This window comes from Phocoena phocoena, chromosome 20, assembly GCF_963924675.1.
Source record: "Phocoena phocoena chromosome 20, mPhoPho1.1, whole genome shotgun sequence".
Classification (NCBI taxonomy): Eukaryota; Metazoa; Chordata; class Mammalia; order Artiodactyla; family Phocoenidae; genus Phocoena; species Phocoena phocoena.
In genome coordinates, this window is record NC_089238.1 from 43853038 (window position 1) to 43870377 (window position 17340).

Genomic DNA, 17340 nt, shown 5'->3' on the forward strand with positions numbered 1-17340 from the left:
GAACTGGTGCCTGAGGTCCAGAGTGGGATCCTTCTTTCCCACCAGCATCTCAGTGGGCTGTTGCCCCTGCAAATGAGTGGTCCCCTGTGTGTCCCCTCTCATGGGGCTAGCGTCACCACGACGGGCACATCTGTCGTTGCCTATAAGGTCATCTTTTCTTGACACCTTTTGCTGAGAAATAGAAAACAAAGTTAGGTGAGTTTTTAGAAGTCCCAGTCCCTTAGCTGGATGATTTGTGGAGGAGGAAGAAGAAGAGAGCAGAGCAAGAAAAGCCCACCAATTAATTGGTAAATGCTTGCAGGTTTCTTAGCCCAGTCCAGGCTGGAGAGGAGATTGGCTTTGCTGTCGATACACAAGTCCCTGGTGAAGCATCAAAGCTGTTCCCCTTTATCAGTCGTGGCCTCCCCTTCCCGCATGTTCCTGTAACTTACCAAGCATTTATGACATTGATTTTATGATCGGGCTGTTAACCCTCCCGCCCCTTCAGGCCTGCCAACCTTTTTGGCCTGAGCTGTCAATCAGATGTCATCCAGCCAATTATGTGCGTCCTTAGGAAGAGCCACCCTGGATTCTCACCTGTATCCCAGCTGGGCCTTGCGAGGAAGTCTCATTGCACTTGCTGTTTGGTTTGGTGTGGTTATCTTTGTTTAAAGTCAATACGTCTTTTCTCAGGCACACGGAACCTTGTAATGGAGTTTGAGGTTATATGCTGAGAGGTGGTGTGTGTTTGTGTGTTTTAAACAAAACGTGACACGTCCTTCCAGAAAGTTATTTCTCCTGAGACTTCTGGTAAACCTGCCTTCCCCGTCTTTTCCCGAGGGGGAGCTATTCACTCACTGTGCGGTCGAGAATCAAGCAATGAAAAAAGAGTGGGAAGATGGGGGTTGGTGGGGAGGGAGGCCAAACCCAGCCAAAACCTTCATCCACTGTGGGTGAATGAGACGGTGGGTGGAGACGCAGCCAGGTGTTCTCCTGGAAGGAGGTGTGGCGGGAGGGTGGCCTGGGATTTGCAGCGAATGCTCAGGGCCCTGCGAGGCGCTGAGTTGCCTGTTGGAGCGGGGCCGGATGGAAGAAATACTCGTCTGCCACAGGAGCAGAGCGGTGGCGGGTGATCTGATGTCTCCCTCCCCGGGGACGCGAGGTCTCAGAGGGCAAATTCAACTTAGTGGCACTTTGGAGTCGGAAACGGAAAAGCCCCAGGGCTGAAGGACAGCTGCTTTGGGTAGCGACTAATAACTAAGAGGCAGGTGTGGAACGGGGGCTGGCGGAGCCCAGCTGCCATCTCGGCTCGCCGCGAAGATCCTTGACAGCAGAAACCACCCAGCCAGTGGTGAACGGGCTCATCCAGGCAGGGCGAGATCCTCTCCGCTGGCGGGGAAGTCGGCCCGTTGAGAGTCGGGGCGGTTCTTCTTAGAAACATCAAGCTCACGTTTTGCACCTACATATTTTGAGTCTGAAACCAGCTGAGTCACGAGCAAGGGTGTTCCGTGGGTTGTAGGGAGGGGATGGGAATTGGGAGATCGCCTTTCTCAGCGCCCGGATGGCACTGGCCTCGTTTTTAGATTTAGGCCCTCAGTTTTACTGCTTGTAAAATGGGACGATGTTTCCCAGGCTCGGAGAGGCTGAATGCAGCCGTGGGCCCTTTTGGGGGCTTCGCAGAGCTTGTCCAGGCCTGCACGCTTGCCCTCGAGCCCTGTAGTCCTCAACACTTTGCCGTGAACTTCTCAAACTAGAAATCGGGTAAGAGCGACGGCACAGCTTCGCCTCTAAATCAAATGGCGTATCCTCTCCCAGGCTCATGATTCTTCCGCGAGGGCTGCAAAGTCTTCCTCCTCCTGTCTGTCCGTCCCCGGCGTCCCCCTGGCCCCCAGACAGTGCGGGCAGCCGGCGTGGCTTTGTGCTGCCATCTGCGTGCGGCGGGGCCGCTGTTCTGTGTCCTCGGCGGGGCCTGGCGAGCTGACGCCGTCCTCCTCCTCCCCTGTGGCTCATCGCCCGGCCCCGACTCTGACGCTGTGCTTGCAAAGAACCCAGATTCGAACCGGTCTCCAGGGGTAGAGCTGCCAACGGTCTGAAGACGAAGAGGGATTCCCCTGATGCCCTTTCCCCGCACCTCCACCCCCGCTTCTGCCACGCAACCTGGCCGTGACACCCAGGGGTGCTGCCCACCCTCTGCGCCTCGACGGGGTGGGGCGACGGCCGGGGTCCCCACTGCCCTGCGGTCTCTGTTGTGGGTGTGGACAGAAGCCTGTTAGGGCGCTCTGTGTGGGACCTTAGCCTCGGCCCTCCTAACCTCTTTCCTTTCTCTCTCTCTTCCCCCTCTCTCCCTCCTCTCCCCCTTGCCTCCACCCTTCAGGTCCGATCCGTACTGGGTGCAATGAAAGCTCCACGCAGGCCTTACCATGGAAGGCTGTGACTCGCCTGTCGTCTCGGGGAAGGACAATGGGTGCGGTGTCCCTCAGCACCAGCAATGGACTGAACTCAACAGCACCCACCTCCCCGACAAACCCAGTAGCATGGAGCAGTCCACAAGCGAGAACCACGGGCCCCTGGACGGCCTGAGGGCCCCCTTCAATGAGCGCCTCGCGGAGAGCACCGCCCCGGCCGGGCCCGCTGCCGAGCCCGCCGGCAAGGAGGTCAGCTGCAACGAGTGCTTGGCCTCCTTCGCCAGCCTCCAGACCTACATGGAGCATCACTGCCCCGGCGCGCGCCCCCCGCCGCCCCTGAGGGAGGAGAGCGGGAGCGACAGCAGTGAGGAGGGGGACGAGGAGAGTGACGTGGAGAACCTGGCCGGGGAGATCGTGTACCAGCCGGACGGCTCGGCGTACATCGTCGAGAGCCTGAGCCAGCTGACCCCGGGCGGGGGCGTGGGTGCGGGCGGCAGCGGGCCCCTCCCGTCGCTCTTCCTGAACTCTCTCCCCGCCTCGGCGGGCAAGCCGGGGGACCCTTCCTGCGCTGCGCCCGTCTACCCACAGATCATCAACACTTTCCACATAGCCTCATCCTTCGGGAAATGGTTTGAGGGCCCAGACCAGGCTTTCCCGAATACCTCAGCCCTGACGGGGCTCAGCCCCGTCCTGCACAGCTTCCGCGTGTTTGACGTGCGACACAAAAGCAACAAGGATTACCTGAACAGTGACGGCTCTGCCAAGAGCTCCTGCGTATCCAAAGATGTTCCCAACAATGTGGACCTGTCCAGATTCGATGGCTTCGTGCTCTATGGCAAGAGGAAGCCCATCCTGATGTGTTTCTTGTGCAAACTCTCCTTCGGGTACGTCCGTTCGTTTGTGACCCATGCAGTGCACGACCATCGAATGACCCTGAGTGAAGATGAGCGGAAACTTCTTAGCAACAAGAACATCTCCGCTATCATCCAAGGGATCGGCAAAGACAAGGAACCCCTTGTAAGTTTTCTGGAACCAAAAAACAAAAACTTTCAACTCCCTTTAGTTTCCACCGCTAACCTCATAGGCCCCGGACACAGTTTTTATGGTAAATTTAGTGGCATTCGAATGGAAGGGGAGGAGGCTCTCCCAGCCGGCCCTGCCGCCGGCCCCGAGCAGCCCCAGGCTGGTATCTTGACCCCCGGCGCCCTCTTGAACCTTGGCGGGCTCACCAGCTCGGTCCTGAAGACCCCCATTACCTCAGTCCCCCTGGGGCCTCTGGCCTCCAGTCCTACCAAATCCTCAGAGGGCAAGGACTCTGGGGCAGCAGAAGGAGAGAAGCAAGAAGTGGGCGATCCGGATTGCTTCTCCGAGAAGGCGGAGCCGGCCGAGGAGGAGGCCGAAGAGGAGGAGGACGAGGACGAGGAGGAGGTGGAGGACGAGGACGACGACGAGGACGACGAGGACGACGAGGACGAGGGCTGCAAAGGGCTCTTTCCAAGCGAGTTGGACGAGGAGCTGGAGGACAGGCCCCCCGGGGAGTCTGGGGCCGCAGCAGGTAGTGGCAGCAAAAAGGACCTTGCTCTCTCAAACCAAAGCATTTCTAACTCCCCCTTAATGCCTACTGTGCTCCAGACCCTGTCGAGGGGCGCAGCTTCTACTAGTTCTAATTCCGCTTCTTCCTTTGTTGTCTTTGATGGTGCGAACAGGAGGAATCGTTTAAGCTTTAACGGTGAGGGCGTCAGGGCCAACGTGGCAGAGGGCGGCAGGAGGCTGGACTTTGCTGATGAAAGTGCCAATAAAGACAATGCCACAGCACCAGAACCAAATGAAAGCACAGAGGGGGACGACGGGGGCTTCGTCCCCCATCACCAGCACGCTGGCTCCCTCTGCGAGCTTGGGGTGGGGGAGTGCCCCTCGGGGAGTGGCGTGGAGTGCCCCAAATGCGACACGGTCCTGGGTTCCTCCCGCTCGCTGGGCGGCCACATGACTATGATGCATTCTCGCAACTCGTGCAAGACACTCAAGTGCCCCAAGTGCAACTGGCACTACAAGTACCAGCAGACGCTGGAGGCGCACATGAAGGAGAAGCACCCGGAGCCGGGGGGCTCCTGCGTCTACTGCAAGAGCGGGCAGCCCCACCCTCGGCTGGCCCGAGGCGAGAGCTACACGTGTGGCTACAAGCCCTTCCGCTGCGAGGTGTGTAACTACTCCACGACCACCAAAGGCAACCTCAGCATTCACATGCAGTCCGACAAGCACCTGAACAACATGCAGAGCCTGCAGAACGGGGGCGCCGAGCAGGTCTTCGGCCACGCGGCCGCCGCCGCCGCCGCCGCCGCCAGCATCGGCGGCTCCTGCGGGGCCCCCTCGCCCACCAAACCGAAAGCCAAGCCCACCTGGCGGTGCGAGGTGTGCGACTACGAGACCAGCGTGGCCAGGAACCTCCGCATCCACATGACGAGCGAGAAGCACATGCACAACGTGGTGCTGCTGCAGCAGAACGTGACGCAGATGCAGCACAGCCGCCACCTGGGGCTCGGCCTGCCCGCGGCCGCCGAGGCCGAGCTCTACCAGTACTACCTGGCCCAGAACATGGGCCTGCCCGGCCTGAAGGTGGACAGCGCGGCCCCGGACGCCCAGTTCGTGATGGGCGGCTTCCAGCTGGATCCCGCCGGGCCCGTGGCCGCCGTGACGCCCGCTCTAGGTGAGGCTCGGCTCCGTGTGTGTCTGTCCCGAGGATGGGAGTTAGAGCGGGGGAAGCTGCGAGTGGGCCGAGGTCGCGTTGACTTGGCGGAGCCTGTGGATCTGGGGGGGTCTTTGTTTTCTCGAGAGTTGTTCTGTGCTCACCTTGAGCGCCCAGCCCTCACGTCTTTGCCTCAAGAATCCCTTGAACTCTGCATGATCCTGTGGAAGGCGGTTCGCCTTCAACGGGGACATGGTTACACTCCGGCTCCACGGGCCGGGATTAGAATTTAAGCGTTTCCTCTAGTTTTTGGCTTCGGGTCAACTCTCCCTTCTGTTCCCGTTCCCCCTTTCTCTGTCCCTTTCTCGATTTGAAAAATTGCCACGATTCCCCTAAACTTTGGGGTTCCGTTAAATATTTATCGAAATGTACAGGAAACGGTAGCTGGAGTTTTAAGTAGGGACAGTCATCTCCGGAAGAGGAACTGGAAACCGTAGTGTGCCTTATTTAAATAAGCCAAGGCTGGTTCCGAGCTGACTGGGAGCCACCCAGATAACGTTTCTCAGAGCTCTCCAGTGTTTTCACCAGGACCTCGATGAAAGAGACGGGTTCTTTCTCTTTCTTACTTTGCATGAGTCGCCAGTGATCAGTATAGTTGGGAATTAGATGACCCTGGGGCACCGTGAGGAGTGGTGTGATAGATGAGAGATGACTAAATTCTAAAATTGTAAATTAAAGAAAGCCCAGTTTTAATATCAGATCCCGGTTAACGGAGCCTCTGTTACCATGGAGAACATGGCTCCATGTTAGAAGACATGGGTTGGCCGTTTTACCATTGGCTTAATAGAGCTAGAACGGGACCAAGAGGATGGGATTTGAATGCCAAAAGCCGTGACTCTATTTCTGTTTAATTTTTAAAAATGTTTTTTATTGGAGTATAGTTGATTTACAGTGTTGTGTTAGTTTCAGGCGTACAGCAAAGTGAATCAGTTGTACACATGTTCACTCTTTTCTTTTTTAAGATTCTTTTCCCATTGACAGAGTATTGAGTAGAGTTCCCTGTGCTATATACTAGGTCTTTATTAGTTACCTATTTTATATATAGTAGTGTGTATACGTCCATCGCAATCTCCCAGCTTATCCCTTCCTACCCCCCCCCACCCCCGCACCCCCTGGTAACCGTAAGTTTGTGGTCTACACCCGTGACTCTACTTCTGTTTTGTAAATAAGTTCATTTGTACCTTTTCCTTAGATTCCACATATAGGCGATACCATATATTTGTCTTTCTGTGTCTGACTTACTTCACTCAGTATGACAATCTCTAGGTCCATCCGTGTTGCTGCAGAAGCCATGACTCTTTATGTACAAAGAATCATGACCATTTCTGGGGGAGAGCTTCTACAGCAAGAAAATGTACAAACCAGCTTCGTGAGGACCAGTGTGATGGTTGGGCCCCTCCTGCCCCAACTACGTGTGCCTCGGACACGCACTGCCTGGTCTTCATTCCCTGATCCTGCTAACCTCTTGAGACCAGCAGTGATGTCCTGAATGAAACAGGATACCCTTCCTGACATGGGAGTGAGTTGTTCTCGGCAACAAGGCGTGAGCAAGTGCCTTTATCCTAGGATGGCTTAGGTTCATGCCAGAGGGCTAAACCTGCCCAGTAGGCACGTCTTTATTTGTGTGTGTTGCAGTGCTAATCGCTGCTGCTGAGTGATATCTCACAGCATTTAATGTGTTGTTCCTACCATGCATTTAAATTTGAATCCTTGCTACTTTAATCTTGTTTTCTGTTTTGGAACATGGACCTGTTGATCTTTTCTTACCAAACAATTTGCAGATGTTTTACCCACTGGTCAGTCATCATGGATGCATAGGGATCAGTCATCTTATTCGTCCCCAGAGTGAACCACAGGGGATGCACACCTGGGAGTGGCTTCAGTACTCGAAGACTTTTCACTTTCTAAAGCCTATGGGAATTGGGGTTTTCTCGTCTAGAGATTTAAACTCTTGGGGAGGCAGATCTTGGAGTAAATCAAAGATAACGTAAGTGGAATGAAGACACAGAAAATGGATGGGTTCATACTGGGTCACAACGCAGACTTTTTAATTACCTTGAGAACCAGTAATCCTGACTAAGGCTTGACTTGAGTGGTAGAGAAATAGTTCGCTTTTACCACCTGCTGTCTGTGAGTCTGCGGGGCATCGTGCGTTCCGGGCAGATGGCAGGTGCACATACATAGAGGATCCAGACTTTATTTCTTAAAGAGGATGGAGTAATAGAGTGCTCCCTTCTGAAGACCTCATCCAGGTAGCCAAGGAGGGCCCTGAGTTTCCAGGGTCGCTGCTTGTCAGCCGAGGTGAGTCTCTGGAGACCTCCTGTGCCTGCCTTAAGCCACAAGAGCCGTCGAGGTGGAGTGAGGGTGACAAATACTTTATGCTGGAAGCCGGCGTGGGTATGATAGGACGTATCCACTTGGACCCACAATTTAAGTCGCACGACCTCTGTAGAAGCCAACGTATGCAAATGAAAAGAGCGTAACTTTCAGTTCTGTCTGCAGCTCAACTGATTCTTCCGTAGGCTGCTTGTGAGAAGGCTGTGGGCGTTATTAGGTATTACTGGGCTCTACTGCGGGGAGGTAGTGTTTGTGAGCTACACTCTTGCTTACACAGTTGATGTTCTCATACTGCCTTTGACAGAAACTTCTCCTTCCTGTTATCAGACAGATGCTGATCTGGGGATGCTTTCTTCCCAGAGGCCTTCAGGGAAAAGTTCCGCACCCTCGGTCTGGTCTGGTTGAATTTGCCTCCATTTGTAGACCAGATATTAGGCTTGAGGCCAGATGAACATCCTCCCAGACATTCCTTTGGACTACAGTTGAGCACAGCACCGAAAAATGGGTAGCTTGCCAAGGCGTCTACAAGCTTCCCTAGTAGCCAGCCAGCCACAGGACACCTACATGAGCTTTAAGAGCGCCTCTGATTCTGCTTTTATTTTTTTGTGTGCGTTTTTTCGGTACGCGGGCCACTCACTGCCGTGGCCTCTCCCGTTGCGGAGCACAGGCTCCGGACGCGCAGGCTCAGCGGCCGTGGCTCACGGGCCCAGCCGCTCTGCGGCACGTGGGATCTTCCCAGACCGGGGCACGAACCCGCATCCCCTGCATCGGCAGGCGGACTCCCAACCACTGCGCCACCAGGGAAGCCCTGATTCTGCTTTTGATTGTAGAAGGTGTCTTTTAATCCCTCTGCCTCTCTGAGGGTGTGCTCGTGGGCGGGACTCAGGTGCCAGGGTGTCAACTTCCAGCCTTAAAGTCAGGTGTGTGGGGACATGGGGCCCATTCCTCTCCAAGGCCATCTGTCCGGCATGATTCGTGAGTAGGCACCCGCTAAGTTCTCATTGTGGGCGCTCTCCTCCCACCTGCCTGTGAATTGGGTGAGGTTCCTCTATTTCTCGGCGGCTGAATTAGTTCCTTGCAGCCCTATGGATTTGTAGGATTCCAAGCCCTAGGGGGTGTCTCTCCAGGGTATAGTTCTCAAGGGAGTTTTGGCTTGCCTGTCGCCCACATCTCACTGCTTCTCTGCTTCTGTCTTTGATTTGCATTTCATTTTAAGAGCTTGGGATGGCAACAGGGACCTGTTTCCTCTGCGTGTTCCGAGGACTTCTCATTTTCGCTCAGGCCTCCAGCAGGTGCCAGCTGCATTTCTCTTTAGAGCGATATGGACGTGCTGAGGTTAAATTTAAAAAGTGGGAAAGACCTGATCCTTCAGGTGGTCGGCATCAGAAACAAATATGTGTTTGTTCCTTGTCCTACCCTCCGGGTAGTTTCTGCTTTCACTGAACACCGCATATGTTTCATGGATGCTGTCTGGCCTTCGTCCCCGTCGACGGATGGAGCTTTTAGGCTTTTTTCCCCTATCTCTTTTTCTCTCTTGTCCTAAAAAGAGTGTCACGGTTATGGCTCCTCTCACCAGGGGAGATGGCAAGAGAGAAGACAAGCAGAAAGCTTCCCCAGTCTTCTGACATGCGTGCGCAAAAGATTTCTGTGTCTTGCTGGACTGTCCACAGGCTTCAGATGCGGCTACTCTGCTCAGGCAAGCCTGTACTGAGCTGCTCGCTTGAAGTGCCTTGTGTAGCATAAATAAGAAAATCTTTTTTTTTTTTTTTAATAATAACGTATTTTCCTTGATTAGCCACTAACTTGGATTCTAATCAGTCATTAAAAAAAAAAAAATAACCTCAGCCCAGCCACATGTAGGTCAAGTTTAAATATCAGTTGGGGAGTGACAGGGGCAGACGTAATAGCTCAAGCGTGCGTATGTTTAGGGGAGAGGCAAAAAACAGAAGCCGAAGCTCAGCGTTCTGCTTGACTGTTCGCTTCTAGGTAATGGAGGGAAGGCTGCTCTTTCCAGGCCTTTCCCGTGGTATAAATAAGAGCTCAAAGTATTAGTTTACCGCTGGTGAATGAGAGCCGGTCCCTGGTTTACGCAGGGCAGTGATGGACTGAAAGAGAGCGGGGGTGGAGAGGGAGGAGCACAGCTTCCTCAGGCCCTTTTTTTCAGGGCTGTGAGCGGACCTCTGCGTTTCACTGTCCATATTGATCCAACTTCCCAAACCTGTAACATTTTGGCTGCTTTTTACCTTGTCTGGCACATCAGGCATTTGAGCCTCTGAGCAGGGGCCTGTGTACCCTCTAGAGGTTCAGCAAGGAGAAGACTGGACCCTTGTCCTAAAGAGGCTACACCCTGATGGGGACACCGGCCAACACGTGACTCTGTATGTGGCTGAAATACGCCAAAGGAGAATGCGACATGTCCCATGTAGGGGGCTCATGGAACGGAAATGATCGTATCTTGGGGAGGTGTGGGAGGAGCCAGCGCCACTGACAGGCAGGTAGGCTACTGACCAGTGGGGTGTGACAAGGAATAGGGAGACCATTCCCGAAATCTCAGATTTAGAGCTGTGCTGTCCAATACAGTAGCCACTAACCTAAGTGTAAATGAATTGAAAATAAAAAAACCTAAAAATTCAGTTCTTCAGTTATACCTTAGCCATATTTCAGTTGTCCAGTAGCTACACGTGGCTAGTGGTTTCCACATTGGACAGTGCCGATACAACATGTTTCCATCTTCGCAGAAAGTTCCTGTTAGATAGCACCGCTTGAGGTAAATTCTGCGCCCACTTCCGATTCACCATGAAGGCGTGCTGTCTTAGAATGCAGCTATAACTCATCTCCAACATTTCAGGGACGGGAGTTTCAGATTCTGTTATGTCCAGTGAACGATGCTTTTATTTCTGTCTTTTCTTGGGTCTGAGCGAGGAGCTGAATTGAAATATTCAAGCGATTAAGTGGTTCTAGGCGTTCTTTTCCAAAAGAAGAAACAAACAAACAAACATACAGCCTTCCACACATTTCAGAATGTCCATGGGAAAGATGCGAACACATCAAATTGATTTTTGTTGTAGTTTTTCCCGGTTAGTAGCACCTTGCGGTGCTTGAAATGGGATCTTTTTTCTACTGGAACCTGGGTGGAGGGTGGGGGAGGGCCGATGGTGCCTCACTTAGGGCTGCCGCCGTGAGCCTGGCCTCTGATTCTCTGCCCCTCTCCTTCCCTGCAGTGGGCGGTGAGATCCCCCTAGACATGCGGCTCGGGGGCGGGCAGCTGGTGTCAGAGGAGCTGATGAACCTGGGCGAGAGCTTCATCCAGACCAACGACCCGTCGCTGAAGCTCTTCCAGTGTGCCGTGTGCAACAAGTTCACCACGGACACCCTGGACCTGCTGGGGCTGCACACGAACGTGGAGCGCAGCCTCCCCGAGGACGAGTGGAAGGCCGTGATGGGGGACTCGTACCAGTGCAAGCTCTGCCGCTACAACACCCAGCTCAAGGCCAACTTCCAGCTGCACTGCAAGACAGACAAGCACGTGCAGAAGTACCAGCTGGTGGCCCACATCAAGGAGGGCGGCAAAGCCAACGAGTGGCGGCTCAAGTGCGTGGCCATCGGCAACCCTGTCCACCTCAAGTGCAACGCCTGCGACTATTACACCAATAGCTTGGAGAAGCTGCGGCTACACACGGTCAACTCCAGGCACGAGGCCAGCCTGAAGCTATACAAGGTAAGGCCCAGGCTGTCTCTGGAAGGGAGTGCTTTGGATCGCTGGGTGACGGGGAGGGCTGGGGGCGGACACACACAGAGGGGCTGGGGGCTGGCTGGCGCCCTGGCATGGGGAGGGGAGCTGGCCGCCTGGTGGTGGGCTTCAGCTGGGAACTGCAGGGTCTGTGTGTGTGGGGTGCCTCATTTGGGGGGCAGGTTGTGTTTCCAGCGGCCCGATACTGTACATCGTTTCCTTTACCCTCCCACTGTCTTTAGAACTGACTTTTTTTCCTACCCCACATTTGCCATTTCCCTAGTTCTGGCTTTGCCATTGTTCTCCCGTGTTTCCCCTCTCTCCTGCAGGCTTTCTGTTCTCCTTTTCCATCTGGTTATTCCCCCTTTTTTAGTCTCTCCTCCCCGGATGCCCCCTGGGGTTCTTTGTTTATTTGTTCGTTCGTTTGTTCATTCATTCATTTATTCAACAGGTACACATTAATCCCCAACCATGTACCAGGCCCTGTTATGGGCCTACATCCATGCACGAGGTAGACAAAACGTCCCTGCCCTCCTAGAGCTCCCGTTCTTTTCGGGGGCGGGGGGATGGATGATGAACGCAATGGATAAATTAGATGGTAGGCTAGAAGGTAGTAAATGCTATGGGGATAAACAGGGTCGGGTGAGGGGCCCCTTTGTTCTTTTTCGCTCTGCTTCCCGTGTTCTACTCCTCCTTTCTCTTCCTCATGTTTACATTTTCCTTCTTCTTGCCGGGCTTCTCCCGTCCTCCTCCTCTTACTCTGTCCTCCCTGCTTCTTCCTTCCTTCCCGTCCCTCCTTCCTCACCCCTCCCTGCCCCCTCCATTCTTTCTCTCAGTCCGCAGACAGTAGCAAGGAGGAGGTGCTCGGCTACTGTAAATAGTCCTTTCACTGGCATGGCAGAATTGCTCCAGACGCTTCTATTGATTTTCACTGGACTTAAAGCCTCACCTTTTTCTCTAATCATCTCATAATGGCTTTAGTATGAACAATCAGGTACAAACCGCCATAAATCTGCCCAGCCTCCCTCTACGTCCCTTCCACGCCCTCTCCCTCTCTTTCCGTTTCCCTCCCTGTTATTATTGTCAGTCTCTCTTCTTTCCTTTCACACCGTTTCCCACATCTTTGGGCCAGCGAGCGCCAGGTTTCTCCTGACCCTGAGCTACTTTCATCCCCTTTCTGCTCATGGTGATTTTAAATGGAGACTCCAAGTAAGGAAGACTCTCATCCTCTCCCCATGTCGGCCTCTGCCGAGATTGATAAGTGTGATTCATTTTACCATTGCTCGTCTCAGCTTGTCAAGAGACCTGGGTAACATGGATGAGAGACCATTTTAGGGAAAGGAGGAGAAAGCAGGCATGAGGTAGTGGGAATAGAATGTTCTGGAATTGGCTGCTGACTCTGGCACGATGGGCTCAAGCGTTGCAGAGGGGAGGGTCTGGGCACCCGTCACCCTCACCCCTTGCCCTCTGTGAGCAGGACCCTCCCTGGATGGCTTCACCGTGTGCCACCCTCCTCGCCATCGGTTTAAATCGGAGGTTTTCATTGGCCACAGGGTGGTGCCGGTGTGGTCAGGAAAACCCGATGGAGAAACCGGTGAAAAAAAGAGTTTCTGAAGGACCCAACTGAGTGCAGTTAGTACAGAGGACCCGGTGTGGCCCTGGAAGGTGGTATGCAGCTTTGATGGAGGTTGTTTAGAGGTGGCACGAAGCTGGCCTCTTCCATCTGAGGAAGAACATTGCCTTTCAGATGATAAAACGTGTGGGTTGGTGATTAGCTCTTCATGCTGTGGTCTCCAGTAAGAGTGGACCAGCCCTTGGATTTGCTTCTGAAGGGCCTGGAACCTGGAGGATTCGCTAAGTACATACCTTTTTGGTTCCCGGACCTCGTGCACTGGTCACACCTAGAGGGTCGGGCTGTGGTGGTTTCCAGGGCGGACGTGAGGGAAGCGGTTTGAGTGTTTCCGTCTGTGCTTTGCTGTACTAGCTCTGGATGCTCATCCCCTGCCTTAGTTTCCTCATTTTATATATATATATATATATATATATATATATATATAGCGTGAGTATCGGGATGCAGGGTAGAATGTGGGAGCCAGCGCTCAGAGGGGAGGTGCCCAGGCAGTGCGTTTGGCTGGCACATCTTAGGGGTGACCTCCACCCACATTCGGGGCCGAATCCCCCGTGTCAGGAGCCGAAGGTCGTCAGTCTGGTCTCATTGGGTAACGAGTGTCCCCGTGACTCTGCTGTGGGGGTGGGGAGTTCTCCCACCCACTCCTGGATGTGACCCAGAAACTCAGCATCTCAGTGCCTGCCCCGGGCCTTTCTGTCCTACAGCGTGGCTGAGATAAACTCCTCTTGCCCCCGAGGGGGGTCCCTCTCACAGGGTCTTGTGAGTCCTCGGATTTGGGGTGGGGCTTGGAGGTGTTTGAGAGTCAGTTTTTCTCTAGGCCCTGGTGTGGCCTGTGGTAAATGGAGATTGATTGCATGTTATTTTTCCTCTTGCTAATGTAATCCATTAGCCCAGCACATGCATAATCGGTTTAGAGCACAGTTAACTGGATATAATCGAGTTCTTTACTGTCTGCTAGAGAAACAGCTCCAGATGCTGCTGACCCGGGAGGGCACCCGGCTTCTCACACACGGCCCCCCGCACTAACCCCTTCCCCAAGGCCGACCCTAACCCCCGCCCCACTCCCACGCCACCCACCCCATCTTGGTCCCCTGGCAAATTACTCACGATCGGTCGGGGAGAGACCCACACTTGCTTTCTGTTGCATCTGCTCAAGTGGTCGTGATGCATCCGACTTCCTCGTCGGACTCCCAGCCTCTCTTTGCCTTCCTCTTCCTTTGGCATGCTGAAGGAGACAGAGCAGCGGTCTCGGGAGATGCAAGCAGAAGTGTGGCTTTCCAGTCTGTCCTTGGACCACACACTGGTCCAGAGTCATTTCTCTTGGTGTCATAAATCCTGGCACGTACGTTGCTGGATTAGGACTGAGCTGTCTGAAAGCATGAGATAATTCCTAATCTGGACACGAGAGGGTTGGGCTAACCTGCGAAAAGGAGAAACTAGCGATACTCTCTCTTCTGGCTGGCTGGAATTGTCTAGTTTGGCTTATTGTGTGAGAGCAATTTTTAGATCGAGGTTAACGTTCATCGAATTCTTCCTCCCTGCCTCCTGGAAGTGAAGGAAAGTGGGGGTCAGCTGGGGAGCCCCAGGCGTCAGATGGAAGCCGTTTCCTTTTTTCTTTGCTCCCAGGTTACTTTTCTGAAGTGCTCGTGATTAAATTCCTTGAGTCTTTTTATTGGGTCTTAAATAGCCGTGGCTCTGGTCCAGCCCCCAGTGGTCGTATGTCCAGACCCTCACAGCTGCCGTTATGGGCACTGTGATAGATTGACACAGACACAGCGGGAAGGCCAGGGGCCCCAGTCAGGCTTAGAGGCTGAGCTCTTGGTTTTTTGCCTATAGTGATTCATCTGAGCCGAAGTGTTGTGGGAAAGGTACTCGTCTCGCATTAGGGCTTGAGCTCCAGAACGGGAATTCCTCACCTTACTGCTTTCCCACATAGATGTTTCACTCTTCTCCTAGAGGACCTGCTCCCAGGCCCCAATCTCCCACTCCTCCCCCACACAGAGATGCGGGGTGTTCTTGCTTGTCTTAAATAGGGGGGCAGCAGGTACTGCTAGCGACTGCCCTCCCCTCTCCTCCATGCTAGCGCAGATCCTGAGTCACTTTGTGGGTTCAGAGCTAGTGGGAGCTCTTCTGTGTTTATCTGGACTTGCCTGCTGTGTGGCTTCCCTGGTGAGCTCTCTGAAATTTGTAGTGTTTTCCGCTTGGGGGAGGAGGGTGCAGAAAGGGCAGTTGGAGATCAGTGCACACCTGCCAACTATTAGAATCTGTTTTTCACTTTGATGTTTTTCTTCACCTGAGAGTCATTGGGATGGAAATCCATCAACTTGAGCAGAGAGATTAAGACCCCACCAGAATCTATTACTCAAACAGTTCCCAGCTGAGTTTTCTTTGATTGGGCCCAGCCCAAAAGTTTCATATTAATCTTAAATTATACACAAAGAAGGTTGTCTACCACAGGGTTGGGTCTGGGCCCCATGTGAGCTGCATCAGGCCAGCTAGGCAAACCGAGGGGGAGATGCCAGATCTATTCGGTTTCCAGTAGGAGGTAGAGTATGGCACCAACTGACTGAACGATACTCACCCAAATTCTCCACATAGTGGGCTTTGATGCTTGCCATGCTGTTGGGATTACTCGAGGTAGAATGAAGGAAGAAACCCTCTGTCAGACTGCATTACTTTAGCATCCATCTTCTCAGTTCTTTCCCTGACGGGGTTCACTCTCCCAGCAGGGCAATAAATTCACCATAGGATGGATGGACAGATTGGAAGATGTACAACAAGTCAGAGGTTTGGTTTGCAATTTGCATTCTTCATGCTCCTTTATGGGTGCACGGGGTGGGGGTCTTAGGCACACATCTGCACGCTTCATGCCCACAGATGGTGACCGGCAGCCTTTGTGTTGCTTGGAAAGCGAAAAGCTGTCCCTCTTCCCTCCTCCCTCCTCCCTCCTCCCTCCTCCCTCCTCCCTCCTCCCTCCTCGTCCTCTCCACCCTGATGTGGCTTCATGTTTGAAGCCCTGGTACAGGTGCCATCTGGTTTCCATCGTCACTCTGGAGCCAGTTTCCTCAAACCTTGCTTTCTCATTAGGTCGACTATTTTTTTTAAGTGCATACTTATGCCTTCTTCTCTCCATACCTTGGTGCTTTCAACCAAAAATGAAAGGCAGGGAATGTTTTCCTGTGGTTGATTTAGAAGGTGTGAAAGGCCAGACGCTTTGGTAAATTTGAGCACATTTCGCCTTCATGCCCTCCATCTCCTGGAGCAGCTGGGTGTCTGAAGTTCTTTTCCCTCACTTGATGGCTGGGCTCGTGGGATGGGGAGCTTCTGGGGCTGGGCTGGGAGACTGCATGCACATGGGCCCCATGGTCACCACTGGAGAGCCCGGTGTCGGGGGTGGGGGTGGCTCTGGCGGTGTTTCTGGCAACGTGATAACTTCAAGGGGACTCTGAGAAGGTTGAAAAGTCAAATCTTTTTTGGAGGCAGGGCTCGTGTTGGGACAGATTTAATCCTTCACTGCTGTATGGATTATGGCCAACATATGATATAGGAACGTGTGGCCAATGGGTGCAGTGTGAAAGATCGGCACCTCAGTGCAGTCTTGCCCTCCCTCCAAAACTATCCCACCCCCCCTCACCTGAATCCCTCTAGTGGGTGTCATTTCACTCAACACATTCGTTCAGCTGACGGCTTTAAGCACAAGCTTTGCCTAGATCCCTCAGGTTACTGGGTTGTACACACCTTCGTGTCAAGAAGGTTGGGTCGTTGTTACCTTTTGGCTCCCTGCTTTAGATACCAGATAATGGAATTGAAATCTTATTAGATGAGCCTGTTTTTTTTAAAGTCCAGTAGTAAATATGCTGCCTGTTGAAAAACCAGTTTCATAACCATTAACCGTAACACTTTCCCCTTTTTTCCAAATGCTTTTAGTATTTTTATTTTCTCTTTTTTTTTTTCCCCTGCATCCTTTTTGTGGATGGTAAAGAACTGATCAGACCCCTTTAGATTATTATTGTATTCTTAATTATTTCTTCAAGACTGGCATCCCATGTTTACCTCAAGTGTAAGCTAATAATAAAATGTGGCTTCCTTATTTTTATGGTAGAAATTATTAGTATGAGTAATGTGTGTTCACTGTAGAAAATTTGAAAAATCCAGGGAAGTATGAGAAAATAATCATCAGCCTAAACCCCATCATATGACAACATATTTTTCTTTCTTTCTTTTTGCATAACACAATTATATCTTTAAGTATTTTTCAGTACTTTTTAAAATGGAAGTCCTTTTTCTACTCTCCAGAAGCAAATCACTGTTATTTAGATTAGCTCCTTTTGGTTTTTTTTCCCCTGTGCTTATACTGATAGAAATAATGTGTGCATGTGTATACACATACATACTGTTCACTTAAGAAATCCTTATAGACACATGCTGTGCTTTTGCCTTGCTTTCCTCATATAGCTTTTTATCCCGAAAATCATTTCAGGTTATTACGTATCGATCTAGCTCACTCTTTTTAGTG

At 52.6% G+C, this 17340-nt stretch overlaps 1 protein-coding gene across 1 annotated transcript in view; it reads left to right on the plus strand.

Annotated features, from left to right (window-relative positions):
• The first annotated feature begins 2399 nt into the window (after window positions 1–2399).
• ZFHX3 (zinc finger homeobox 3) overlaps window positions 2400–17340 on the plus strand; it is a 165478-nt gene continuing 150537 nt past the window's right edge. The window contains exons 1-2 of the mRNA XM_065898718.1: window positions 2400–5088; window positions 10686–11182. Coding sequence (XP_065754790.1) covers window positions 2400–5088; window positions 10686–11182 — 3186 coding nt within the window. The remainder of the gene's footprint in view (window positions 5089–10685; window positions 11183–17340) is intronic.